This window comes from Electrophorus electricus, chromosome 20, assembly GCF_041902795.1.
Source record: "Electrophorus electricus isolate QZ-2024a chromosome 20, ASM4190279v1, whole genome shotgun sequence".
Lineage (NCBI taxonomy): Eukaryota > Metazoa > Chordata > Actinopteri > Gymnotiformes > Gymnotidae > Electrophorus > Electrophorus electricus.
In genome coordinates, this window is record NC_137516.1 from 4,136,199 (window position 1) to 4,163,852 (window position 27,654).

At 52.5% G+C, this 27,654-nt stretch overlaps 1 protein-coding gene across 15 annotated transcripts; it reads right to left on the reverse strand.

Annotated features, from left to right (window-relative positions):
• Positions 1 to 244: 244 nt before the first annotated feature.
• On the reverse strand, positions 245 to 27,654 carry ep400 (E1A binding protein p400). Of its 15 annotated transcripts, none has more exons than XM_035536249.2 (53): positions 27,469 to 27,654; positions 25,444 to 26,750; positions 25,086 to 25,193; positions 24,763 to 24,847; positions 24,254 to 24,373; positions 21,774 to 22,138; positions 21,001 to 21,306; positions 19,987 to 20,172; positions 19,459 to 19,599; positions 19,259 to 19,337; positions 19,123 to 19,172; positions 18,877 to 18,934; positions 18,712 to 18,801; positions 18,473 to 18,586; positions 18,076 to 18,257; positions 17,611 to 17,788; positions 17,123 to 17,259; positions 16,528 to 16,697; positions 16,247 to 16,421; positions 15,981 to 16,117; positions 15,548 to 15,734; positions 15,253 to 15,422; positions 14,976 to 15,169; positions 13,836 to 14,051; positions 11,905 to 12,069; positions 11,270 to 11,419; positions 10,978 to 11,063; positions 10,580 to 10,875; positions 10,194 to 10,396; positions 9,943 to 10,112; positions 9,530 to 9,726; positions 9,274 to 9,385; positions 8,859 to 9,167; positions 8,675 to 8,749; positions 8,422 to 8,556; positions 8,283 to 8,327; positions 7,986 to 8,139; positions 7,631 to 7,866; positions 7,344 to 7,517; positions 7,017 to 7,064; positions 6,785 to 6,921; positions 6,609 to 6,665; positions 6,432 to 6,510; positions 6,126 to 6,311; positions 5,937 to 5,982; positions 4,732 to 4,838; positions 3,943 to 4,129; positions 3,640 to 3,743; positions 3,185 to 3,376; positions 2,604 to 2,748; positions 2,272 to 2,474; positions 2,065 to 2,109; positions 245 to 1,961 (listed from the first exon to the last, which is right to left on the reverse strand). In XM_035536249.2, exons 2-53 carry the CDS (start codon positions 26,713 to 26,715, stop codon positions 1,611 to 1,613), a joined length of 9,114 nt encoding a protein of 3,037 aa, XP_035392142.1. In that variant the 5' UTR covers positions 26,716 to 26,750; positions 27,469 to 27,654; the 3' UTR covers positions 245 to 1,610. The 15 variants fall into 15 exon arrangements, with proteins under 15 accessions (XP_035392142.1, XP_035392136.1, XP_035392137.1 ...); XM_035536243.2 differs by having other exon boundaries at positions 6,785 to 6,924; XM_035536244.2 differs by having other exon boundaries at positions 3,640 to 3,740; positions 18,877 to 18,937.

A 27,654-nucleotide genomic window follows, 5' to 3' on the forward strand; every position in this document is an offset into this window, starting at 1 on the left:
GTGAGAGAGGACACTAATAATTAAAGTCCCTGTTGGCCATATTCATCTTCAGTAGCAAGACACTTGCTTGGGTCAGCAAACCCAGATGCATGCGCACACACACACACTTTTTGACAGTGCAGACTCCAGAGTGGCTGAGTTTTACTGTTACCTCAGGCATGTTTTCAACTTGCTCTTGCTATCTCAGAGTTAAATATTAGCAAAGCAAAATGTGTTTGGATAAGAAACACACACACACAGATCCTGCTTGTGTAAAAACAGAACACTTTATAGAGTTAAGCTGGAAAAATCTGATGAAAACACAACTACTTTACAATTACAAAAAAATGCGTCCTTTCCTTTCTGGTATTTACACATATTCATTCCTCAAAACAAAAACAAACACAGCAACACAAGCGGTACAGTGGAGCCAGCAGACGAACCAAATACAACAACAAAAAAGGAACTGGGTCTCTTTCAGTTCTGCTCGATGCTGAACAGAAACCAAAGAAAAGATTTTTGGAACACTTCTCAGAAAACCGCTAAAATAACGCATCATTTTACTCTTAACGCAATTCAAGGAAATTACTTACGAAGACACTTTGCTCTTCAGGCTGCTTTTGCTCATCACCATTTCGTGAAAAGTTATATTATACACTTCCCACAGCGAAGATTCAGAGTCGACACTTAACAGCTGCTTCTCTAGTCGGTCCATTTCACTCAACAGCCTCAAACAACGGCACGCACATTCTGGACACGCCAGCTACTCTAAGAACAGACTGCTCACACTTCAGGGACACTGGTCTGGGTTAGACGCGCGGGACGCTCCTCCGTGGGGTCTGTGGGAGAGTCAAGCTCGATACCCGTGGTGGGCATATTGCTTTCCGTGGGGTTTTATTGCGTGTTGGCGTGGGGGGGGGAAATAAACTGGACCTTGCCCAGCCCTGACTGCGGGTTGCTAACGCTCCACCTGAACTGTGATGCTTGTACACTGCCAGTGTCCAGCAGCCATAATTACAGAAACAAGCTACACCACTGAGAGGGCCAGCGAGGCGTGGGGGGGGGGGCGTGCAAATACACATCATTTTGTTAAAAAGAACAATAGAAACAGGTCAGTCAGGAAAAGCACGCTTAGACGAAGGGCAGGTTGGAAGCGATACGGCCCCGCCGGACATTCTCTAAAGGAGCCGATTACGTAGCGAGACACGGCGCTCGGAAACACTGATTGGACCAGATACACTCCCATCGTCCAAGGGTTTAAGGGTGTGAGAACGTTTACAGAGGAATAAAACGATGAAGCAGCAGTAGAAAAAAGCAAAGCATTTTACAGCATGATAGTCCTTTCAAAGAGAAGTGTCACAATAATGTGTGTGTGTGTAAAAAACTGACACCAACACTGTTACATAACTCATCAGTCTCCTGTTAGAGAAAGTCCTTAGCCCAATGACAGGATTGACTGGTCACACAAAAGCACACACAGAGAGAGCGAGAGAGAGAGAGAGAGAGAGAGAGAGAGAGAGAGAGAAAGAGAGAGATTAATAAGATAAGACTTGTCAGACAGAACATGAGTGAATATAATTGGCCAATCAACGAACCAACAAACACTGGTGTGTGCGTGTGTGTGTGCGCGTCTAGCTGCCTCCACTGGGTTTGGCGGGGGTCTTGGACCTCATAGCAGCCCCTGTGCGCACGTTTCCTTTGCCTGCGGGCTGTGGTGTGCCAGGCTGCTGTACTGCCCCCTCGCCGCCAGAGGGTCCTGTGGAGCTCTGCTGCTGGGCAGGGCTGTTCGGGGGAGGGGTCTGGATCTGGGGGGAGGCAGTGGCAGTCGCCGCAACAACCTGCTGTTGCTGCTGGAGCAGCTTCTGTTGGACGACCTGCGCAGTGGAGGCGGAGCCTGCAGGGATGACCTGCACCTGGGCCTGAGGAATCGCACCTGCAGCTGCCGCCGGGGTCAGAGCCACCGTCTGTGGCTGTGTTTGGATCTACGCACGCACACACGCAGCCATTTAATAATGAAGACTGAAGAAAAGCTGTGATCCTTTTTAACATTCAGATTGGGGGTAGCGGGGAGGTGTGGGATCTTACCTGCTGAGGGGAGGAGACTATCGGCTGCTGCATCTGTTTAGCAACCTACAGCCAGAGAGGGTCAGTGCAACACTAACACAGGTGCGCATTCACACACAGGCCAACACACTACAGATCAGGCACTACTGAGCTACAGAGTCGATCTCCTGTAGATAAATGTGTTAGACTGGTGATTAAATGTGCGTGTGTGTGTGTGTGTGTGTCTACCTGTATCTGCTGTTTCTGGGGCTGAGAGACGGATGCGGTGAAGTACTGGGTGGTGGTATGTGGAAATGGCGTTTTCATCTGGCCCTGAACTGCAGATTGCTGCATGACAGGCTGGGCTGATTTCAGCTGGGCTGTGGCTGCCTGTGCTGTTACCTGTGGTTTCTGGCGGATTAACTGCTGCATCTGGAATGGGCTGGGTACTACTGGCCCACACAAACACACATATGAACACACACACTCTACATCTCGACAGCCCTCACTAGGACAGCTGCTCTGAGAAAAGACAAACGCCCTTTTCCTTTAACATTGGTATTAACCAATCAGGAAATGACCTGTTTTCTGGGCCTGTCCAATGGCCACGCTGAGGCCAGGGCTGAGTGTGACCCCGGTGGAGGAGACGACGGCGGGCACAGACATCATGGGAGTGGACTTGGTAAGCGTCACCTGGGGAGGCGGGACTGCGGAAGGAACACGTGTCTGATGTGCAGAGAGAGAGAGAGAGAGAGAGAGAGAGAGAGAGAGAGAGAGAGAGAGAGAGAGAGAGAGAGAGAGAGAGAGAGAGAGAGAGAGAGAGAGAGAGAGAGAGAGAGAGAGAGAGAGAGAGAGAGAGAGAGACACACACATTACACCTCTTCCGACAGGTCTCCGTTTCCACAGCTCTCCAAGCAAAGTTTCCGTGGGTGGCTAAACCTCAGAGTTGGCCTGTGCGTCCCACTACACTGCTGAAGTCTTTTATCTGAGTGGTGGGTTCACCCCCCTCTGTGTCGACTTGTCGGGTTTATGAAGAGTTTTAATTCTGTGCCCTGCAGAAACTGGAGTGAGCAGCCTAAGAGTCAAAGCTACACTACGCGGTGAGGTGATACACATCTCCCTGGGTCAGTGCACGTGTGTGTGTGTGCGTGCCTGCCCTCACCACTCTGGGGAGTCCAGGTCCTGCTTTTGACATAGCAGCCACTGTGGTGACCTGGGTGCTGGGTTGAGGGAGCGGGGCTGCCTGCACCTGCGGGGAAACAGAGGTCTGCTGGTTCTGAGCTGTGGCCACCGCCACAGCAACCTGCTGCTGCTGGGCCAACTGTAGCTTCTGTTTCTGCATCTTCATCAGGTCCTACACACACGCACACGCACTTAATCTAGACTGCAAGAGGCACTGTCTGCTAGAAGAGAACAGCAGAGGAAGACTGCATGCGAGAGGTGTGTTCTCACCTGGGGAGCTGAGCAAGCGCTACACACACTCCAGCGCAAACACAGCCACTCAGCGACTTTCACACTTCCTCCAACACCCACAGGGCTTCCAGACAGCCAGCAAAGCACATCGGCAAATGGCTCACCCACACTCACAGCTTTATGTTAAGATGTGTGCGCACGCACCTGCGGTGGTTTGTTGACAGATTTGATCTGAGGGGAGGCAGACTGCTGCCTGAGGATCTGCAACTGGGCTGAACTGATCTGCTTCTGGGTAAACTGCACCCCTGCTGGGGCAGGAGAGAGAGAGAGCGAGAGAGAGAGAGAGCGAGAGAGAGAGAGAACACCAGAAGAAAAGTCACAAGAACAGTAGTGTTAGCTTTGACTGTAAAATGCTCAGTATGGTAATCTGGTGAAGAACTACGAAAACACATTCTCACACACTGCTTATTAGTGTGTGTGTGTACGTACACACACGTACTACGTTACCTTGTGCCACCAGTGAGCGCGTCTGCGACACCTGAGGCAGACCGGGGGATACCACGGCCGAGGCAGTCACCGGGGTAACAGGTCGCACACCCTGGCTGGTTGCTATGGCGACGACCTCGGCAGGGACGGCAGCAGGAACCGCCCTCTGCTGCGTGTGCATGACCTGGGCTGTAGCCGTGCCGGTGGACTGGTACAGAGGGGACGAATGAGCCGTTAGTCAATCACAAGACGGAATGCCATCCGACAGCACAAACACTTCATTCAATTAAACGCGCAGCCTTGTACGTTCCGGGACGTCTTTACACTGCTGCTTTGGTATTAGATTATTTTACACCCATCGCTGACTTTATTAGGGACAACTCATCTGCACCGGCAGGCACTTAACAGGTACGATTTTATGGACACATTATTTTCTAGGTGAACAGGTACAGACCGCCGTTACAGACCACGGTACGGCTACAGATCAGAGTAGTTATGGACCACAGTAGAGTTACTGACTGTAGCTGCTAAAAGGAACAACGTGTCAAAGCACATGGTTCCTCCCTGCTCAGTTTCTGAGTGCCATATTTGGGTGGTGTCTCAACTGTCCTCACCAGGCAGCACAGAGTTGCTGTAGTGCTTAGACACAGCCAGTACACAAACAACCAGTAGACTGTGGTCCCAAGGATGGCCAACACATGCTGTGCATGAAAACTGGTGGGCCTATACGCTATAACTGCAAACCTCCAGGATGTTTTGAGAACAAACGTCTCTCCAGTAAAACAGTGAAGTGAGCAGCTGCAGTCTTACGGGTATGGGTCCGGAGAGAACAGGAGACGCCAGACGCTTGTTACCCTGAAACTGTCCTGGGGAAACTCCAGCCACCGCGTTCACGAGAAGGTTTCCCCCTACGGGGGCTTGAGAGGCAGCGAGAGAGAGAAAAAGAAGAGAGACCCATTTAGTCATGCGTCTGACCTAGTGCACACCAACACGGCTCCTAGACCACACACACTAACTCGGACCTAGTACACACCAACACGGGTGACCTGAAAAGCTGAAAGGACATGTAAAATCCATTAATAAATGTAAGGATACGTTTTTGGAACTTTTGGAAGGATGTCAGGCAATATGAAAATCCCTAATCACTGAACAATTTTCTCAATCCAAATCCCCCCCACCCCAATTATGGGCCTATGGGGCCGTGAAATAGTTTTTGTCTGGAATAAAGTATTTCTCTGTTATATGTAATCGAGGACTAATGATGCTTGAGTACATTAAAATGCAATTTAGGCTTCCAAACTCAGATATTTACAAATATCTGCAGTTGTGTCATTTTTTAGATTCCTTGTCCAGAAATGATCAAATCCAGACAGAGATTATCTTCTTGGAGTCCTAACCTGTTTGGCAAAAATAATTTATTGTGGACTTCCTCAAATATTCCATCTCCTAACGTGGTTAACACAGACAGTCTGACACCAACGTTTTCCTATTAATAATACTGGCTTTCAAGAACCTTCATAAATACCACAGGTTCTCTGTAATCTGGTCATCTGTGTGGGAAATACTGGAAGGAATGTTATTTATGTGTCTTATTGCAAGTACTGCTATTACTATTGATAATAATAATAATAATAATAATAATAATAATAATATCACTCCTATTACATTCACTATTTCACTCTTTCTGCAATTCTTTTCCTGAAGGCACTTTTTGTGTAACTCTAATGTCATTACAGTGGCTAACTGAACTTGTTTGGTTCGGTAAACGATATTAGAAAAACGTATAAAAAAAAAAAAAAGTTTTTAAATTTATTTTATATATCTAAATAAAATGTATTTCTTTTTTTTAAGGGACAAGGGGAATGGCCAGCATGTCCATTGTTGCTTTAGTGTGGCTGAATGGTCACAACATATGAAAACACACGCACTCTCCACTTGAGCCATGGTGGTATGGACTAAGTCTCCGAGTGTGGCTCGGTGCTGATGAAGAGCGTAGCCCGGTGCTGAGGCTGTACCTGTCTGAACGCCTGTGCCAGCAGTAGCAGTCTTGATTGTTCCAGCCTGTAGGAAATAAAGCACAAACAACATTCACTTATCTGAAGACACAACCTTACAGGGGCTGCGCACACACACACACAGACACACACAGACACACACAACCCAGCTAAACCAAAACAAGCCGTGCGACGCTGGGAAAGACAGACCAGCGCAGCAGTGTTGAGGACTGCAGTGGCTCCTTGCTGGGTGGCCTGGGGGACTCCGGCTGCTTGGGGCCCAGCGGCAGCTGCCTGAGGCTGGGCTTGGGGCTGGGCGGCGGCCCCCTGGGCCTGGCTAGCTCCAGCGGCCTGCTGCTGGGCCAACTGCTGAGCTCTCTGCTGCTCTGCTAGAGCCTGGAAGAGAGGAAGAGGGTAAGATTTGGGGCTTTGAAAAAGACTTTTGTGCTCTTCTCATTTCCACTATGCTGACACACGTCAAACTTGTCAGACATCCGACAGCCTCGCTGCCCTCACCTTCTTCTCTTTAGCGATGCGCTCTGCTCTCTGAGACGCCACCTGGATGGGAGGGAGGGGCTTATCATAGCTGATCCCACTGTGGGGAAAGACCAGAGGGAGACCACACAGTTAGAGCAACCACGCACACACGCATGCACACAGACACACACACAGACACCACTAGGGGGAGCTCACCTCTCAGCCAGTACAGAAGCATGTTTCGGGTTCTTCTGGAAAGCATTCATTCCCAGCCTGGAGACGTAAAGAACAAGAAGAAGCAAAAGCACATGTTTGTGTGAGGCTTCAGAAGGCCTTCACCAGCCAACAAGCAGCTCAGCTCAGCAGGACAGAGGGTGATGGGAGGGGCTTACATGGGTCTGATGGGAGGGCTCCTCTTGCTGGCGATCAGCCTCATGAGCTCAAAGCGGTTGTTGTAGAGCTGGATCTGGGTGGCGTGCTCGTCCTGCGTGTAGATCTGACAAGTCCGCAGGGGGCGGCTGTTCTTCGACTGCTGGTGGGAAACAGACGCGGTCACCAGGGGGCGATGTGGCGTAAGCACGGGCAGACGGGGATGCCAACGGCAGCGCTGCAGTGTCATCTTACCTTATAGATACTCTTGGTCTTCTTCTTGGGATTAGCTTCATATATCAACTACATGAGAACAAATTAAAACATGAAATACAGAACAAAACTTTAAAAAAATAAATAAAAAAAATAGTAAAGAGCGAAACGTACACTTAAATATAAAGGCATGTATATAAAACTGTCCACACTAAAAATACTGCTGCCCCCAAAGAAAACCTATTCCATAGCCCATCCCCCATAACAGATCAAGTCAAATCAAAATGGCTTTACTGGTATTGGCAAAGCATAGAAAACGGTTTCTGAAATGTAATAGAATTTCTCATTGCCCCTCCCTCCCTCCCTCACCTTGCCCTCCTCGCGGGGAATGATGACGTTCTCGTAGCGACTGCGGCACTGTTTGGGTGAGCGGTAGATGCGGCTACAAGAGCTCACCACGTCGCTCACGAGGTCCCAGTTGGGCGTGTGCGCCGGAGACACGATGGTCAGGTTCAGAGGGAGCTCCAGGAGCTGTTTCACGGCCTGACAGGCGACACACACACACACACACGCACACACACACACACACACACATGGTCATGACATGGGTCATGACAGTGATCAGTACAGGCAGCTGCTTAGTACATTCTTAGTACCTGCAGAAGGGCCCAGTCCTCGCCGATGAGCCACTCGGGGTTGTCCTGTCCCGCCTCCATGGCCGGTTTGCCCAATGAAGGCAGGGGCTTGGCGAAGGGCGCCTGCTGCTTCAGGGAGAAGTTCTTCTTCTGCTCCTTGCCCTCGCGGCGCACCTTCAGCACGCTGGCCTTGTCGAAGAGCGAGCGGGGCGGGATGACGGCCTCGCCGTGACCCTTCTTCTTCTTCCGCCCGGCGGCTGGCGACGGCGCAGAGACCCGACGTGAGCCACGTGGTCACGCGCGAACAAAACTAGACACCCCGGCCCCCCCCAACACGCGGAAGCTACACAAGGCGGAAGAACCGCAGCGTCCTTACCTGACGCATCCATCTTCAATCGCTTGTGCTCCTTGCGGATGTAGACGGGGGGGAGTTTGGACTCGGGCATGGGGGTGGACTCGTACATCAGACACATCACCGAGTCGATGTAGATGTCGTTATCATCCTGAGGGGGTGTGGGCGGGGTCCACAGCTACGGCGGGGAGGGGGGTGTTCACAGAAGAATAGCACTCACAGTCAAGCAAGCACTGACGATAAGTTACACATGGAAGCCTAGAAACGTGCTAAAATACTGAACGCATGCATATCTCTCATCTTTTCGAATTTTGTCCTTACTGGCATAATTTCTGTCTGGCCGTCCTCGGTCTCAAATATGTACTCCTACGGGACATAAAAACCGGCACTGAGTTTTGCAGGACTAGCGGCGATGGGTTCAAAGGGCAGTGTGTGTGTCAGTGACGCAGCGTCCGTGTACCATGTTGTAAGCGTCCTCCCTGGTGTAGGTGAAGAGGTCTTCCTCTTCCTCCAGCACTGTCCGTTCCTCTGCCTCACGCTTCACCTTCTGCTCCTGACGCAGCTCCCATCCTCTCTTGGCGGCTTCTACACACTCCTGCATGCGAGCGCACAGAGAGTCTTTTTGAGGGACTTGGGGGCACTTTTTGAGGAACCTAAGAGTCTTCTCAACACCCAAAAAAAACCGCTCTGAACGTGGACTTCTCTCCTCCTACCTTGGCAAGCATCTCATCCTCGCCAACGTGCAGGCACTCCAGGTAGTGCAGGGCATACATCTCAATGGGGGTGAGCTACAGCAGACAGGGTCACACGTTTCAGCAGGAAAAGCGTTTGATTCAGCCCAGGGAGGTAACCCCCTACCTCATCAATCCCAAGGTTGCGCGGTCCAGCCCGACGTACCTGCTCCATCACGCTCGTCAGCTCCTCCAGCTGGGAGGCCTCCTCCGATCCCTCGCCCTCTACCCCAGCCTCTTCCTCCTCCGGTGCTGCGCCTATGCCCTCCTCGCCGCTCTGCGCCGCGTCGTGCCGCTGCTTCTCCTCGTTCGGGCGGAGCGACTGCAGGGTGATGGTGTTGAGGGCCTGGATATAGGGCCTGGCCACGTGGGGCGGGATGGACTCGGACGGGGACGGCTCCTGGTGCAGCACCACGAACTCCTCCACCTTCTCCCCAGAGCCTGCCTCCACCTCAAACAGGTCCCGAATGGTGCGCTACAAAGAGCAAGCAGACGCTACGCTCAACGAGAGTAACGTCTATCTAGTACCACAAATGTACCGTGTGTGTGTGTGTGTCTGTGTGTGTGAGAGAGAGACCTACCTGAGTGAGGTAGGCTAGCGTGTAGTCCGTGCCCTGAGCCGCCACCTCCCGGATCAGGTCTTTCGTACCACTCTTCAGCAGTTTCTCCTCCACCGAGTTCCCACTCTCCATCCTGCAGGAGAACGCCACCATTACGGCTCTACTCTGCTGCCTACAGCCACAGTCCACAACCCCGTGCCGCCACTGCGGCTCCGCTGAGGGCGCTGCACCCTCCGATACACACCCGAAGGCCCGCAGTGTGTGCATGCAGACACACCTGTAGATGTGGATGTCCTTGGAGCGCCCGATCTTGTCGCACCACTCCTGCGTGCGGGCGTCCATGCTGGGGTTCAGGTCTGTGTCGTAGAAGATGATGGTGTCGGCGTCCAACACGTGACCCACGATGGAACAGCAGCGATTGGTCAGGATGAGGCTGAAGAACTGTCTGTCACGGTTAAACCTCTTCACTTGCTCCTGAGAGGCGGACAGGTGGGCGGAGACATTGGCACAGCTCGCATAACTACCGAGTGACTAAATGAGACAAATTGCGTAGAGGATTTAAAAAAATATATGTTTCAGCAGTGCTGGAACCGGAAGTGTGCACAGAGCTGAATCTGAAAGGAGTGAGAGACACCGTAAACAGAGGTCACTCTGGACACTCCCAGAACAGGAATCTGCTGTACAGCATACCTGTCTGTCGTCAGGCGACAGGCTCTCGTCCACCCGTACGTAGGTTAGATGTCTGCTGTCCAGAAAGTCCTCCAGAATGTCCAGCATGCTGGTCATCTGGGTAAAGATCACGACCCTCCTGCTCTCTGCTGTCAGCTTGTGCAGTAGGATAGATAATGCCTCCAGCTTACCTGTACACACACACACACGACATGAGTAGAACTCTCCTGGTAGATTCCTGTTAGGAGTTAGGAGAGTTAGCCGAGGCCAACCTGAGTCCATCTCGAGCGTGTGTTCGTCGGCCAGCTCAAACAGGAGAGGACAGGCCAGGCTCCGGATCTCGGAGTTGTAGGGGGCGGATGCTTCCTGCGCCTGTCGCCTGAACGACTTCTGCGCCAGGCTGTAAGACGGCGGGGGATTGGCTGCATAAAGTTGAGGGGGAGGAGCTACAGCAGCAGGAAGCACACAGGACAACCTGCGGAAGGAAAAAAAAATAAAATAAAAATTTCAGTTCGGTCTAAGGAGCACAGTGTTCACAAAGCAAAGAATGCAAAGAATCTATATCACAAACAAATTTTTAACAAAAAATTCAAGTCCTCCACACCTAACCTTTAGAAAGTTTCTACAGAGCTGCTACTCAGGGTAAAAAGGCACCCACCTCTTAAGCAGGCAGTTTCCTTCCCGCAGCCTGTCTGCGGGAGACATAATGGCGGAGCGGAGCGACTCGGTGGTGGAGACGCAGGACTGCTGGGCCTTCAGGCAGGCATCCCGGCCACTCCAGGCCCAGTGGGAGTGCTTGGGAGCGGGGAGGGGAGGTGGCGCTCGCCCCTGGGCAACAGAGCAGGCCTCCAGCAGGTCGGCGCCGTAGAGCACAGCGCGCTGGACGCGACGCTCGTTGACCGCGAACAGGCGTGCCAGGCGCTCCTTGAGCTGCCTGCCCCGCTCCTCGCACGACTAATTGGGAAACACACAGGAGGACTGTGGGCTTGGGGACCGACGCACAGAACCAGGGTGACAGGCAGGGCAAGTGGGGGGAGCAGGTGTGTGTATACTCACTTGTGGCACTGCATTTGTTGTTGGTTTGGTGGTTCCTGTGTCACTAGGGGCAGCGGCTGTTGCCGTGGCGCCGGCGGTCACCCCGGCTGTGCGACAGGAAGACAGAGAGCACACGAGTCAAGAGTAGGTGCTGCGCTTGTTTCCCCTGACGACCACACACACACACACACACACACACACACACACACACACACACACACACACACACACACACACACACACACACACACACACACACACACACACACACACACACACACACACAACCGCACGTGCAAACGAGGGGTCTCACCCTGGGGCGTAGCCACCGTGCCCACTGGGAGGAGCCCTGGGGGTCCTGTGGAATTCTGAACGGGCATAGCCTGGGACGCCTGCATCACCATGGACCCCTGCTGCCTGAGGATGGTCTGCCCTGGGGTCGACACAATCTGGAGAATGTTTCCTATAGGAGGGGAGTGGCGGTGAGGAGCAGGAGGAGGAGGGAGGAAGATTAAAGATCAGTCCTCGATTTTCAGAGAAAATCACACAAATTCAGTCCAAAGGAAGCAGCAGCAATAGTTTTAGTTTTATAATCCAGTAGATTGAACTATTAAATAACGCATAGGCTCATTTTTTTTCCAAATTGAAATTTTCAGGCTGTATTTAAACATAAGAGAACTAGGCAAGCCCTGTTTAACTGGACTGTCCCTGCCTTTATCAGCCTGAGACATGAAGAGAACTTGGGCCGAAGCGCTGGGCTGAACCGGTCTTTGTGCTGAGCCCAACGCCTGAAGGCAGAAACACCGGCTAAGTTTCATTCATCTCTCGATCATGCCCGTTTCAGCAACGGAGCAGTGGTGTTGGTCACACACATGAAACCCAGGGCCCCTTCTTCACCGAAACACTGGGCTGGGTGTGTGTGAGCTGGCCAACGAGACGCGAGTGCACCTTGGAGCTGGAGCGGGTGGCCGGTGGTGAGCTGTCTCAGCTGGCTGGGGGACAGCGTGAACTTGTTGCCCTGGAACTGCAGCGTGACGGGGGTCTCGGGCTGGGCCATGCGGTTCTGGCCTCCGGGTATAGACGACAACTGGGCTACCTTCACCACGTCGCCACCTTCAGGACAGATGGACACAGGCGTACACGCACACACAGGCTGGTGGTTAGCAGACAAAAACGTTGACTGTTTCGAGCAGAACAAAACGTCCTGGTGGCAGTTAGTTCCAGTGTGAGGAAGCGCAGTACACATGCACACATCCAGGGTGGGTTAACACAGTAGGTGAACCAGTCATGAAGAAACTTGTTAACGCCGCTTCCCAGATGGCCTGCTGAGTGCGTGCAGCTTTTTACGGAATGGTATGAGTATTCCTAAAGCTAGGTATCTTCCTATCTGGATTAAAACAATCCCAGGAGGACTTTCTGTCTCTCTGACAGACATCTGTCACACTCAGTGCAGTGCGCACCTGCAGAGTGTTTGAGACATCTGCACCCATGTGGAGTAAAACTCTGGTACTCATTGCAGGGTTTTTTTGTATTGCACTTAAAGTTGTTATAGAATTTATGTGTTTTGCACTTCTAAGCATCAGCAGTGATCCCTGTATTTCTACAGTATTCTAGCTCATTGGTAATCTTGAACTCTAACCTACTCTGCTGGCTAGGATGTATTCTATGAGTAAATGACAAAGCACTTTTCTAAGTTGCTCTGGATAAGCGTGTCTGCCGCAAACATGTGTGTGTTCCAGTTTGATCCGGTCGCACACTGGGCTGTACGCTAGTTAAACACCAGCAGCAATGACGATATCGTGTACTACAGCTTCATTTATGAGCTCAGTGTTCTTACAGGAACGGTAGAGCAGTTGTTCCAAAACGATGGACAAACGTGAAACGTGTCAGCTTGAACTAGTGATCCAGGCCTGCTAAAAAGACCAGGGCGCTTGAGAACGCCTTGATAGGCAGCGACTGCCGGGAGCCTCTGAGAGACTGGAGAGGTCTGAAGACCTGCTTTGCTCTCTGGAGATTATGGCAGACTCACGCAGGCCTGGAAGGAACATTTTTCAGCTTTGCTATGAAGTGTGTTATACTTGTTACTGACAGATATTGGAAAACATACAGGAAAGGGGGGGGGGGCGCTCTGGACCTCTTAACAAACGCAAACCATGGGAAGACGACATGTTGGGGAAAAAAACCCAAATTCCACTAAATCTTGGATTTGATTAATCATCTTTAAAAAAAATGTAACTGTTATACGAGAATGCTTAGCAATACCAAAAAACCAAACCAAAACCAAACCAAAACAAAAACCAGGTAAAGAGAAGGGAGCAGGCAGCCGTGCTGACGTGCTTTAGTGCCCCCAGCAAACAGGAAGAAAACTTGTGGTCGGACACAGCAGAGAAGGGCAGAAGCTGGAACAGACGAAGCTAAATCAGATTGCAGCATCCTAGAGACCAGCCGGACAAAGAAACGGATTAGCGTGTCAACAGAGGAACTGGCGCACTGAGGGAGGAGGGGAAACGTAAAAGATAGCAGGTAGAAGTGGTCGGATGAAGACGAGAAAGGGGAGCAGAGTGCGCAGGCGAGAGAGAGAGAGACCTCGTGCAGCCCACTTCAGAGAGACCGGGCAGTGGAGCTGGGACGTTGTCGGGTTGTTCAGATCAAATCTGCTTTCAAATTCAGATCCAACGATCCACGCGTGTACACAGTGCAACGTGTCTTGCGGGGGAACTTTTTAATTTTTTTTACCCCCCCCCTCCCCTTTCCCGCACAGCTCACTTCATCAGAACCCCATTCAGTGGTCTCTGCTTTCGGGGCCGACCCGACGGCCTTCGGCCGCTCGGCTGTGCCGGGGTGTACGAGGGGGGAGGGGAGGAGAGGAGACCACTTACTAGGCAAGCGAGCCTGGGCCTGAGAGCTCAGAACCAGCCTCTGGGGGAGCAGGCCGGCCTGCAGGGGGTGGGGGGCAGGAGCCAGCCTGCCGGGCGCAGCTCCCACCCCTGCCATGCCCAGAGTCAGATTGGCGGGGGGCGTGGCCCCGACGAGGAGTCCTGCCGAGCCGCTGGACGTTTGGATAAAAGAGGAGGAGTCGGTGGACAGTCCGCTAGCTGCAAAGGACAGGGGACCGTGGGTGGGGGGAAAAAGTAGTCGTAGCAGCGTGGGTAGCAGCTGGGGTGCAACAATATCGCGTTGTAAATCGTATCGCAAACGATGTACATGTCAAATGACGTACGTGTGGGAAATTTGACGATACGAAAATATTGACTTTTTTGGATCAAGATAATACTGTGTCGTATCGTATCGTTACACCCCTAGTAGCAACCCAGAGCGAAAAACATGTCGCCTTCTCACTGCAGGGGCGACCGATAACTGAAGTTCGAAGAATCCAGTCCTTCGAAATACTGCAAAGCTGCCTTATGAGAAACAAAATAAAAGTTCAAAGTACTTTTGAGCCTTCATAGTTGAGGACAAACACCAGAACTGTAAAAGCTTAGTAGAAGTGTAAAAGGGCTGGCTTAGTTTTCACTCCAAGCAATTCATGGGTATTAAAAGTGTGTGAATGTGCTTCAACATTGGAGAGAAAACGAACACACAGTAAGTCCCTGGAAGACAACGCAAATACAGTTACCATGCTACACACCATAAAACAATCTCCAATAAGAAAACAACGGTGTGAAAGCTCTTTTGCATGCTAAGAACAGAAACCCCACACATACTTCTGAACATATCCAGAGGCATTTCCCAGCCCACTATAATCTCACAATAATCCCTCTGTTCTTCTTCCTTAACCTCTGAATGAACCCTAACAGAAGGCACTGACGACTGACTGCTGTTCCCACACGCTGGCCCACGTTCACTGTTTGTATGCACCAGGTCAGTATAAGCTCTGATCTAGAGAATACCTTCTTTTCAGTTACGAAGACGCAATAGCTTTTCATAAATGACAGCAACTGTTTATCAGAAGCTAGGTTTTAAACAGTAGAAACTGTGTGTGCATGCGTGATTGGTTTAAGTTAACAAAAATCTCTCACCCTGTACGGAAGAGGTGGTATTGATGGGCGATTTGCCCCTGGCCTGAGCGTTCTGGTTGGCAGTAGCAGGGGCAGTAGTGGTGCTGGGGGCAGTAGTGGTGCTGGGGGCAGTAGAACGTGCTGTTTGAGAGCTGCTAGGCAGGGGCACCAGACGCCCCTCCGGTTTAGTGTCATATTGCACCGGCTGGAAAAGCCTGGAACAAAACACCAAGACCCAGTCAGGACATGGAACCAAAACCCACAAATCAGGAGGAGAGAGCACTGTAAGAGCATGTACCTCATGGGGTTGATCTTGCAGGGTCTGGGTCTGGGTGGAGGGTCCGGAGTGCTGGGCACCTCCTCGATGAGCTGCTGCGTCAGTCTGAGCTTGGGGAGGACCTCCTCTGCCTCGTAGCGCGTCAGCCGGCCCTCATTGGCGATTAGGTGGAACGGGGACAGGTCGGCCGTCTGAGAGGGTTTGTGGGAGAAGGAGGGGCGTGTCTTTTAGCAATCCCAAACACTGCTCAGCTAAACTTGTGTGGACAATTCCTAACTGGTCACGATCACGTTCGGACGCGTCACCCTCCACCCACCTTCCAGGGGTCTGCGTGCAGGGCCGTGAGCAGCAGGGAGGGGGTGGTGTACAGCAGGGCGGGGCAGGCGTAGGAGCTGGCTGTGGGTCTACTCTGGATCAGGTCGGGGTGGTTGCATATCCGCTGTAGTCTCATAAGGACCTGGAGCACGCTCACAAAGTGGCCAGTCTTCAGAGCCTCCTGCGCACTGAGGTCGCGCACACACACACACACACACACGCACACGCACAAAATCAATGGCAGCAGTCTAACAGCCTAACAGTCTGCTGGATTTAAGAACTCATCTGATTATCAAGATGCCAAATGAAACAGAATGTAGCAGAAAAAAAAAAAATTCTACTGAGTAAAGCTGATAAATGTGGGTATGACGGTGTGTGTGTGTGGGGGGGGGGGGGGGGATGACTGGGAAAGTCGCCCTGCGTCTGCTACACACCTGGGCTGCGTGAGGATGTCCTCATACATGGTCTTCTGCCTCGCAGACAGACGACACTTGAGAATGTGCTCGTACTTCTTGGGTAACTGCTTCTCTACATCTCTCCTAGAACGCCGCAGGATGAAGGGCTGGATCATCTACAGAGCGCAGCAGGGAGCGAGGGATGGGGGAGGAGAAGAGAGAGAGAGAGAGAGAACACTAAGTGAGTCTGTCTATATAAACCAAAAACAGACTGTGTGTGTGTGTGTGTGTGCGCCTGTGCCTACCCTGTGCAATCTGATGACCAGCTTGTGGCAGTAGTCCTGGTTGTGGTCTGTGCCGGGTTTGACGGGGAAGTCGAGGTACGAGCGCGTGATCCCAGGCAACAGGAAGTGGATCATGGTCCAAAGCTCTCGGAGGGTGTTCTGCAGCGGGTTACTGAGGAGCAGAAGCCTCTGCTGGCTGTGGAAACCCACCCACCCACACAATCAGAAAGAGAGAGAGAGACACGCAAGCCGACAGAGGCGCAGAGAGGAAAACAGACAAGCAGACGAGGAAGGCGGCCAACCTCCTGATGGCGAAGATGGTCTCCCAGTGCTTCTCCCTCATATTCCTGATCAGTTGCACCTCGTCCAGGACCAGTTGCTTCCAGCGTCTCTTCAGGAAGTGACTGCGGTCCCTTAGGAGCAGCTTGTATGACGTCACACACACATGGAAGCTGTTGGGCTCCGTCCACCACTACACACACACACACACACACACACACACACACACACACACACACACACACACACACACACACACACACACACACCAAGAATAAAACTCAGTACAGAGTGTGCCATTTTGCAATCTTTGAAATATATACGCATCACCGATATTGATGCCAAGCATCAGCTGTGACACAGATTATGCTGGCAAAACTGTTTTCATTTAGTGGATCAATGTGAATGTCATTATTAAATCACCCCCCCCCCCCATCACACCCCTCATGAAGACTCATCCAAGACTGATAAGGAAGCTCGCAGAAAAATAAACCTCAATGTTAGAGATTAGCATAGCAAAAACCGGTAATGTCTGTAACACAGTAACACACGGCAATGATTGTAATAGACCCAAAGCCGCGAACGGTGCCGTTATCCGACCCGGTGTGTGTGGCGTACCGATCGCTTGTGTCGGCGCTCTCTCCTGCTGCCCAGATACAGGAGGACCTTGAGGCCTGGGCACCAGCGCTTCAGCTCCATCTCCCAGTTCAGCAGCCTGCACGTCCTCACCACCACCAGGTGCGGGCCCCAGATGCCTGCAAGAGCCAGATGCAGACCATCGGACACCAGCGCGTGCTTACTCAGGAAACCCATCCTCTACACCTCTGCACGCTTCGAAAGGCAAGTGTGCAATGGGCAGTTGTGGCTCAGTGGTTAACGTAAGTGGTGGCTCAGTGGTAAGCATCCGGTAATCGCCGGAAATGTAAACGTAAATCTAACAGACCTGGTAACCCGTCACTCTTAGCGCAATCTTTGTGGCAAATGTCAGTGAAACGTCAGCCTGTTACGATCTCAGCACCATGGCGCTAGGAGGCGTTCGCCCCGGGAGCCTAGCGCATTAGGAGTGGCCCACAGAGGGTGGCGGTGAGCGCGAGTTCGGCACGAACCTTCGTGGCAAGCCAGGTGCGCGAAGTAGGCCACCGTCTGGACGGTCTTGCCCAGACCGGTCTCGTCGGCCAGGATGCCATTCAGGTGTCTGCAGTGCAGGCTGGAGAGCCACTCCACGCCCACCAGCTGGTAGTCCCGCAGCGTCCCGTGCAGGAGGGGGGGGGCGAGGAGGCGGTTCTGTCAGCACCGGCACAGGAGGACCATAAGGGGGGAGACAGAGGAGAGGCAAGGTTGTTTTTGTTTGTGTTTGTTTGTTTGTTTGGACCCTAAAACGATGACCTAGTTCTGCCGTAAAAACTATTAAGCTTTTTCTGCACTACAGGTTCCATTTAGACCACAGAGAATAAAATAAATAAAACAAATAAAACATTTAAAATCTGAGGAAAACAAACTGACTGGCCTTTTCTGTCCATCATGAGTTGGGCTATCACTGCATTCGGCTGCTGGACGGTGGAGGCACTTACAGTTGGCGTTGTCCTGGCAACGCCCTTGGGCAGGATGGCGTCTGTCGCCCGGGAAACCTCAGCTATGTCCTTGATGGGCTTGCTGTCGGTTCCGGGAGCGGGCCCGGTGCGGTCCGGCCCACGGTACTGCTCGTCGCCCAGGAGGGAGTCGATCAGCACGGCCTCGTGGGGGCTGTCCACGTCTGACGGGGGGAGGGAGAACACCGGCTTTATCGAGCCCACGGAGTTTAGTTCTGAAACTGCCTCAAGGGTAAAACAGCTGGTGCGGTGTACAACAGAACGTAGAATTCAGTCTCATCACTGGTGTGTGTGCACTTGTGCACACACACAGACACACACACACACGTGCGATATGGTAGTCGTAGTTGTCTGTTGCTGTGTGGAGAAAAGATGGTACCGTTGGCTTCGTCCTTCTCCTCATCCTCGCTGTGGCATGCAGGCTGTGGCCACTCGAAGCCCTCAGCATAGGCACCGGCGTACTTCTTCACCAGGGCCTCCAGCGGCACTGAAGCTGCTCACACACACACACACACCACCTGTTAAAGAAGGACTCCTAGGTTTTCAGTGCTCTGAAGATGGGCCAGAGGTCAAATGTGGACTGGCGTGGGAGAGACTGGCATGGCGGGTGTGACTGACCTTCCTTGGTGAGGTCAGCCAGCTCGGCCTTCTGGTCAGCAGACACTTCCATGGCTTCCTGTTCCTCTATTGTACTCTCCTCATCCTCCGCTGCAAAACCCACACACAGTTATTGCCGTGAAACAAACACACACAGAGCGGGCTCTGTATGTCCATGGTACACACCCTCTTCATCAGAAAGTGACGTGCTCGTCTTCCTCTTGCGGGTGATGCTGCCGGACTCCTGCTAAGACAGGAGATGAGGTAAGTCTAGAAACTCCACGAAGAACACAAGCTTCACACACACACACACACACACAAAATCTCTCTCTCTCTCTCTCCCTCCCTCTCTCCTTCCCTCCCTCACTGACACACACACACACACACACACACACACACACACACACACACACACAGAGAAGAGCCTCTTACCACTTGACTTTCCTTTTCGGACTTTTCCCCTGAAGTATGGGTGAGTTTGCCTGCAGGGTGACACATTAAGGGCAGGTGTTGAGCTTCCTCTGAACAACTACTACAACAGCTATGAGGTGGCCGTGCTGAGCCTCACCTCTGCCCCCTGACCTCTTCAGCTTCAGGACTTTCTGCCGCTTGTCAGAGATCTCGAACCGGAGCTTGATCTCAACAACCTGGGGACACAGTAAGCTTATTACCCAAGACACAGACAAACTACACCCCCTCACCCACAACTACCCCCACAGGCAACATGTCACCCGGCTGTGAGAGGCGAAGACGGTCTGTCTGGTTCACCTGTCCCATGTTGGCCCAGAAGTGGTCCACCTCCCGTGCAATGGTGCTGGCGATGCTCCTCAGACGCAGCTGCTCCTCCGACCTCTCCCTCTCCTCGGCCCTCCGCACCTCCTCGTGGTAACGGGCACAGGTGCGCACCAGCTACACAGCGACAACCGCACACAAAGATATACACTCTTTACTCGACTTTGGCGAGCTCCCAGCTGTACGCCTGAGGGTCTGCATTCTGCTACAAGGTAACGCACAGTGGCACACACATTCAGTATCTTCCCTGTAGTTCTGAATACATGCAAACACACACACACACACAGGTTTAGTGTTTGGCCTTCACTAGCCAGTTTTCCTGTTAAAGGCATTGAAAGTCAACACCTGACCCCTCTCTGAATATCAGAACAGCACAGACGGCATGGCAATGATGCAAATGCACACGCGCTTGCAAGCTTCACAGCCAGACTTCTCTAGAAAAGGCAACTTGGTTCTTCCCCTCTATAAGCACAGACACGCCCACCATCCACTAGCCCCTCCCACCTTCTTGGCGGCCGCCATCTTCCAGCGCCTCTCCTGGGCGAAGTCGGCCGCCATCCACTGCATCTCCTCCAGCAGGTAATCCCACTGCGATTTGGGCCGGCTGGCCTCCTGCAGCTTGGGCAGCCGGCTGGCTGACCACTGGCCCTCCTTCCTCAGCTCCGCGATGCGCTGGTGCACCTGGCTCTCCTGTGGGCACGCACGCACACACACACAACCATCGTAGGATTAAAACATTTTGCATCTGTTAAAAAGCTCACAAGAGGACCCGATTCAACAGTTTCTTCACTAGATTCTTATATATTGTAGAAATCACAGCTGCAGGCCATCTAAGAGGCTCCAGTTCACTGTAGTGCAAGTTACAACGAAGAAGAACTCAGAAACCCCTCTTGACGTCTTCTGCGGCCCCCTTCCTCTGACACCCATTGTCGTGCGGGGGTCTGAGGTTGCCGCCTACGTCTTCGCTAGCGGAAGTGGAGCGTGTGTGGAGTAAACACACAACAGTGCTACGTCAGTGTCTCAGCCTAACTGCGACAGATCCAGACACCCACCCCACGGAGAACCTGGAACCTAGACTGAGCACGGTGAGAGCGTCAGCCGCGGTTGAGGTCACAGAGTAGAGCAAATGCAGGTGACCATGGGCAGGCCCGATGTGGTGTTTCAACACATCTTACGTTAGCTGTATTTCTAGCTAGTTAAGATTTCACAGTACTGTGTTGACCGAGGAGCAGAACACACTGCTTCACATATTGTATGTATCTTACGAGGTTCCTCAAGGCAATAATGACAATGACCAGTTCCTCCATCTGGCTTGTTTTTTCAGGAACAAGCGCTCATAGCCCCACCTTCTTGTTTTCTGTTGGCCCACGCCGAGGAGACTTGGGGCGAAGCAAAACGAACCCACTACTGGAAGCGAATTGCTTGTTCACATTTCCGCCTCACGACCCGATCAGGCGAACCGTCCCGGTCGCAAGGATGAGTGCACTGACGTCAGGTGGGAAGCGGACGCGTGCTCACCAGTTTGGCCTGCTCCGTCTGCTTGTCCTGGGAGCTCTCCTGGGTGCCCTGACCAGCCGAAGCCTGCCCCAGGCCAGAGAGCTTCATCCCCACGGAGCCGCTGGAGGTGACCAGTTTGGACTGGGCTGCGGTGGAGGGGCTGGGCGCGGCACTGGGGGTCCTGATGGGGCCCGAGGGGTGGGGTGAGGGCAGCGAGGATGTCGATGCCAGAGGGCAGGGGGATATGATCGAGGAGGACAGGGAGTTGCTCAGCAGACGCTGGCCAGGCTGGGGCGCGTCCGCTCCGGGGCGGACGAGCGTGACCGTCTGAGTGGAAGAGGAGAAAGACAGAACAGATTACAACAGGAGCAAGACAAGGAACACCTTCGCTTTTACATCTAACGCCACAAACCTTTAATTTAGTACAAATGCTGGTTAAATTCTTCTAACCAAACGTTTCCTACTTAATAGGATTTAAATTACAATTGCAAAAACACACTTTAAAATTTGTGTTATATAAAATCCCCCCTACTCCTCTATTCCTCACAATACAAATACAACACTATGGAAAAGGACTGCACCTAAACAAAACCCAAAACCTCACCCAAACACCCTGAGCAAAGCCTGAACAGGAGAAAAAGCATTTCCTCTGTGAGGCAGCAGAGGGCGCCACAAACCAAGCAAGTCAAACTCACTAGACATAACCAGGAAGCCCCAGTTCCAGCTGTAACCGGCATTAGTTGTAGGGAGGAGGAGTGTGTTTTGCATAACCCCGCCCCCACAGCGCCACTCACCGCCTGACCCGGCTGGAGAAGGGGCTGCGTCTGCTGCTGGAGCTGCGTCTGCAGCTGGGTGTGAGGGTTGACTGCAGCCAGCACGGCCCCCGCCCCCTGGACGCCCTGCAGCTTCACCTGGGCCTGGAGCGGCCCGCCTCCGGCCTGGCCCTGTTGCTCCAGCACCATGGGCTGGGCCTGGGAGAGGGCGAGAGGCAGGCCCGCCATGGAGAGGCCCGTTTGGGTGAGCCGGCCGGGCAGCTGGGGCGGAGGGGTGTGGAGGCTGGCGGCGTTCTGCACCGGCGGCCCTTTGGACGGGTCGTACTGCTGCTGGCTCTGCTTCTGCCCGCCGATCTGGATGGACTGCGGGGTGGGAGGCATGCCCCCTAAGGGACAGGGCGGGGAAAAAAAAAAAAAAAAAAAAAAAAAAAAAAAAAAAAAAAAAGAGAGAGAGAGACAGACAGAGAGAATGGAGGGGAAAGATGGGAAGAAGGAGAAGAACGGGGAAAGTACAAAGGAGAAGGGGGGGAAGAGGAGGAGAGATGGAGGGGCAGACAAAAAGGGAGAGAAAGAAAAGGTGGAGATGTGGTGGCACAGAGGAGAAAGACAGAAGAGAGTTGGCAGAAAGAGGAGAGGATGAAGATTCTGGAGCCACAGCAGTCTCGCTCCAACATCTCCGTCCACAAACAATCACGCTGCCACCGGGAACGATGGCTCAACGTTTGGAGGAAACACAACCTCATGCGCCCCCCCAAACAAAGCAACAACACACTTAAGATTGGTTTGAATGTCACTGTACCATACAACTAAACTCAGTTCAGTCATAATGGGCATGGATTTACCAACAATGAGATACTCACTGTTGGGAGAGAAGAGAGAGTGATATTAAAGAAAAACACCATTTGTGTCACAATGACTACGTAAAGCAGAGAAACTCTACACATCTGAATGAATGAAAATCATAACTCTGTTAAATGTGAAGAGAAAAAACAAACACAAAAAAACTACTTCTGTGTTTAAGAATTCTACCATGGATAACCAAATCGGTCATGCATTAAGAATTCAAGATCAATCATAATAAAATAAAAGGAAGATACAAGGAGGAAAAAAGAGAAAAGAACAGCAAAGCAAAAAGGAGAGAAGAAACACGCACACACACACACACACACACACACACACACACACACACACACACACACACACACACACACACACACACACACACACACACACACACACACACACACACACACACACACACACACACAACACAACACTAAGCGGACACCCCAAGAGAAAAGAAAAAGAACCCAAACCAGAACACACCACGTGATGAGCATGCATGAAGCAGGCGTTATGTCCAGTACAGGTGCGTTTAGACAGCTCCTACTGTAAGACACCACAGAGCAAAGCAGGGGGTCACAGCAGAGGAGAGACGAGGGGTGGGGTGGGGTGGGGGGGGGGTTAGGCGTGAAGCGGGACAGTGCTGAGTAAAGACTTAAAGAAGCACCTCCATCCAACTACGCTCTATAGGGAGCGCCAACACCATCGCCTGCGCCAGTACGCTCCGCTGTGCTACCCCTCCGTCACCAGCTCTGACTCTGTGCTGCTCACGTTCACCCTGTCACGGTCCCTTATCTTGGGGAGAAGGGAGGGGGTGGGGGGTTCTTGGCAAGCTGCTCCGGCTCGCCCCACTACGTGGCCTGAGGGAGAGGGGTCCGGTCGTGATGGGAGGCCGCAGAAATCAAGAATGACAGCACGGACGGAAAAGATGACGACAGCGACGATGGGAACGAGGGTAACGAAAACGATGCTCTGAGTGATGTAAACGTAAACGTCAGCTAAATGCCATAAATGTGGTGGCGACGAGGGTGGGAAGACGGCACTGGGGAACCCAGGCTGACAATGCAATGAGACTGAGAAGAGCAGATGGGAGGAACCCCAAATCGTCTGGGGAGAGAAACGTCCACTATAAAAGGCCAAACTTTATAAAACAAACAACATAAATAACGTCTAGGTGGCGTAGGGCATCCCTACAGAGAGAGAGAAGACTCGTCGAGATTCATCACCCAGTGAGCCAGTGGATGGAACAATGAAAAATCCGATATGGCAAAGAAGAAGAGGACAAATGAATGAAGAGAACGGGAAAACTCCGGGAAAACGAATGAGCAACTCATAAATGGACAAACCAAATACAAAAGCATGAGACATGGATTCGACCCGTTCCAGGGAAACCGGGACTGCTCCGTCTTCCGGCCAGTCTTCTGTCCAACTGCCCCGATTCAGGGACGGGGAAAGACCTGAGGGGGCTGAAAGTATGGACCGCCAGCGGGCGGATGGCGAGTGCTTGACTGCGCTTTGGGCAAAGACGTGAGTCACCTCTGGGCACTCTCGTGGGGAGGTGGGGGGCGGGGGGGGGGGCCGTGAACTCTGACCTCCAGCAGCGTCTAAACATCGGACATGGGGGGTGGAACTGGCCCGGGAGACAGCGGCGCTCCTACCTTGCGCAGTCGGCATAAGCTGCTGGAGGGGGACGCCGGGAGATCCTAAAGGAGCTACAACAGGATGCTGGAATATCATCCCATGGCGACCCACTTCGATCCGGGACCTCTTAGTCTGATCTGGGATGCAAAACACACAATACCCTCAACACGCAAAAAAAAAAAAAAAAAAAAAAAAAAAAAAAAAAAAAAAAAAAAGTAAGAAGATAGGGAAAAAAAAAAAACGGAAAAGAAAAAGGAAACTGGAAAACAGTGGGCACACGGCAATGACAGCTGCACACCAGCAGTCAGACATCAGGAAGCAACACTCCTCCATTTATGGAATTCAGGCTCCACACACACAGAGCTGGGAAGAGATGCTGGAATATTGATTAAGCAGAAGCAAATTTGAGGAGGAAAAGGAAACAAAGGGGGGGGGGTTGGGGGGAGGGAAAACCAAGCAGGGAAAACCAATAAAATAAAAAAAATAAAAATAAACAAACAATCGTCCTGGTTCATCGTCGTTCTACCTGCTTGAGCCAAAGCCTGCTGTCGCTTGAAGGTCTCCATGTCCACCGGGCTGGTGAGGCTGCCACCTACAGGACCAGAGTGGACCTGCAGGCAACACCAAGAAAACAACAAGAAAACCACACACACACACACACACACACACACACACACACACACACACACGAGGGTTCACGACAAACCGAGGAAGAAAATACAACACGCAACAGCTTCCGAAGAGGACACACTGCAACGTAACCCTTAACCCGCGGGGGAGGGCGACACCATTTAGCAGCCTAAGTGTGAGGAGCATGCGAACCAGTCGCTCTCCCTCTCTGAGGCCCACCTGGAACTGCTGCTGAGTGGAGAACGCCGCTGACACGTTGGGCGGGAGTTGGGTGGCTATGGCAACAGGTGTCACTGTCTGGCCATCCTTTCCAGTCACTACTTTCACCTAATAGGTTGTCATACAAACAGATATAATGGTGGCACAACATCCCAGCGGGGGAGGTAGTAATAAAAATAAGTTAATTAATCAATAAAAACCACACAAATAAAGTTAAATCCCGAAAGATGCTGAATGGAAAGATCTCTGGATACGGTTCCCGTAATCACTGGCATATTGATTTGTGAAATTCCTTGCTTATGCTAAACACATCCATTTATGCAGTACGCTCCCTGCTGGAGACCACGCGAGGTTTTACCTCATCATTGATGACCTCCGACTGCTCTTCCTCTTCCTCCTCATCCTCGAGGTCCAAGTCGTTCTGCCTCAGGTAGGTGAACAAGGGCACGCAGGGTTTCTTTTTGAAGGCCAAGTAGTCCATCATGTTGCCCTGGAGATGCTGCAGGAAGAAGAGCTCGATCAGGTACTCCTTAAACACCTCCTTCAGGCCCTCCATCTTCTTGGCATGGTGCTCCAGACACTGCTTCCTCAGCTGCGCCACCTCCGGGGTAGGGGGTGCGATCTCCTCCAGCTTCTTTGGCTGGAGCTTCTTCACAGAGCAGACCCCAGTAGGGGTGAGGGGGGCGTTCGGCAGCCCCTGCGCAATGCCGCTCCGGGACGGACTGGAAGGAGGAACGCTGGCGGGGACCCCGAAGGAGGGGCCCGCGGACGTGCCCACCCCCGCCGCCGGCTTCTCGAAGATGACGGGCCTCAGCTGGCTGATGATGCTGCTGATCTGTGGAGGCAGGCTGGAGGTGGTGATGTGCCCGGGGCTGCCCAGGGGCCCCGCCGGCCCCGTGGCCACTGGGCTCTGCGGCCCCAGGTGGTGGATGGTGCCCCCGGTTTGGGAGTGGGGCTGCGAGAGGCGTCTCTCCCTGGCCACCGCCGCCGCTGTCCCGGGCGACGCCAGCTGCACGGTCCCGGCCGGTGCTGCCGGCGCCAGGGTGAGCCCCGCATTTTCCTGGTACACAAAGTGGCTGCTCCCCGGCGGGCTGCCCAGGCGGACCATGATGCCAGCCTCGACGAAGCGCGTCGGGCTCTGCCCGCACACGCCCAGAGCAGTGCCGGGCGCGCCCGGCCTGGCCACAGCCTGCAGGGACACTGGGCTGTGCTGGGTGGGGCTCTGGGGTTGCATGGGCTGGGGCAGAGGCGACGCCACCTGGATATACGAGGACGGGCCGTGCTCAAACCTCCACTGCGGAGCCTGGTGCTGGAAGCCGGGCGAGGGCAGTGGGGTGAGGGTGATCTGCTGGTTCCCAGCCCCCATGGGCCCCACGTTCTGCAGTGTGATGTTCATGTTCTGCCCGGGAACAGGGCTCCGGCTCATGATGATCTGGTAGTTCGGCGACTGCGGGGCCGAAGGACTTGCTGCTGGCGCAAAGTTCGTCACCGGCGACTGCGGGTGACTGACAGCTGCCTGTTGCTGGGTAACAGCAACTGGCTGTTGCTGTTGCTCCTCAGCCTCAGAGCCTGTGACGGACTTTGGTCTCTGAAGATTCCGCACGGTTGGTGGACCTCCTCCATGGTGCATCGCGTGCCACTGTCACCTTGATTCAATGAGCACTCCTGAAAGAAAAACAAGAATCTCTCTTTTTTTTTTTGTAATGAACATATGCAGACCATTTTACAGCTCTAGGCAGTATTTTAACACAAACATCTTGACCTTAGTGCCTCCGCTGTACAAACCCTACACTACCTGGGAAAACTACACATTTTCACCATGGCAGTATTAAAGCCAACAGTGCACCGTAGCTGTGCACAGGATCTTAGTCCGTGTGAAATACAGCCGCGCACTCACGATTGATGCGCGGCCGATGAAACCAGATTACATCTCCGTAAATGCGCTTATTCCAAAAACCATTCACGCGTTTACTATTACGTAGAACACAGAAATGTAGACAAGCAGGAGTATTAACGCCAACGTCTTAAAAACAGGCAAACAAATATACAAAAAAACACTATAGATGGCTAACGGTGCTGCGAGCTGTCAAACCGCCGTTCGTAACCTAGCTACCGGCCCACAGAGGCCTACATCACGGTAACGACTAGCTAGCTAACAGGCTAACGAATACAAAGAAAAGGCATATCCTTTCACATTACCTCCAAACTCCACTTGAGCGACGTAAACAGCAGTGCCTGCCTTTATAATAAAACTAAGGTGTAAGGCGACCGTTGAAATAAACAAAGCGCTCCACCGTTTACACCTCACGCCCGCGGCCGGTGATAAACAAACAGCGTTAGCTGGATGCTAACGGAGGCAATGCGCTCATTCTCGTGTACTTACACTTAATAGCCGCCCGCCGTTGTTAACATCCGCTGAAAAGGCGTCTGTATATTCTAAGAAAAAAGTTAAAATCGCATCAATGCCTTATAACAATAGCAGAGAGTAGTGAAACTGCGCTCAAGGGGGAGAGATTCGTGTGTGAAACATGGCGAGTGCCTGCTTATTTTTTTTTTTTCCATTCTTCTC

Excerpts from the sequence above, each read along its gene's own strand:
- ep400 (XM_035536238.2), bottom strand. The coding sequence starts at position 26,715 with ATGCACCATGGAGGAGGTCCACCAACCGTGCGGAATCTTCAGAGACCA. Across the intron at positions 19,338-19,458 it reads TCTGGGCCAACATGGGACAG|GTTGTTGAGATCAAGCTCCG; the intron begins GTGAACCAGACA and ends CTGTGTCCCCAG. Across the intron at positions 19,173-19,258 it reads GAAGAGGTCAGGGGGCAGAG|GCAAACTCACCCATACTTCA; the intron begins GTGAGGCTCAGC and ends GTCACCCTGCAG.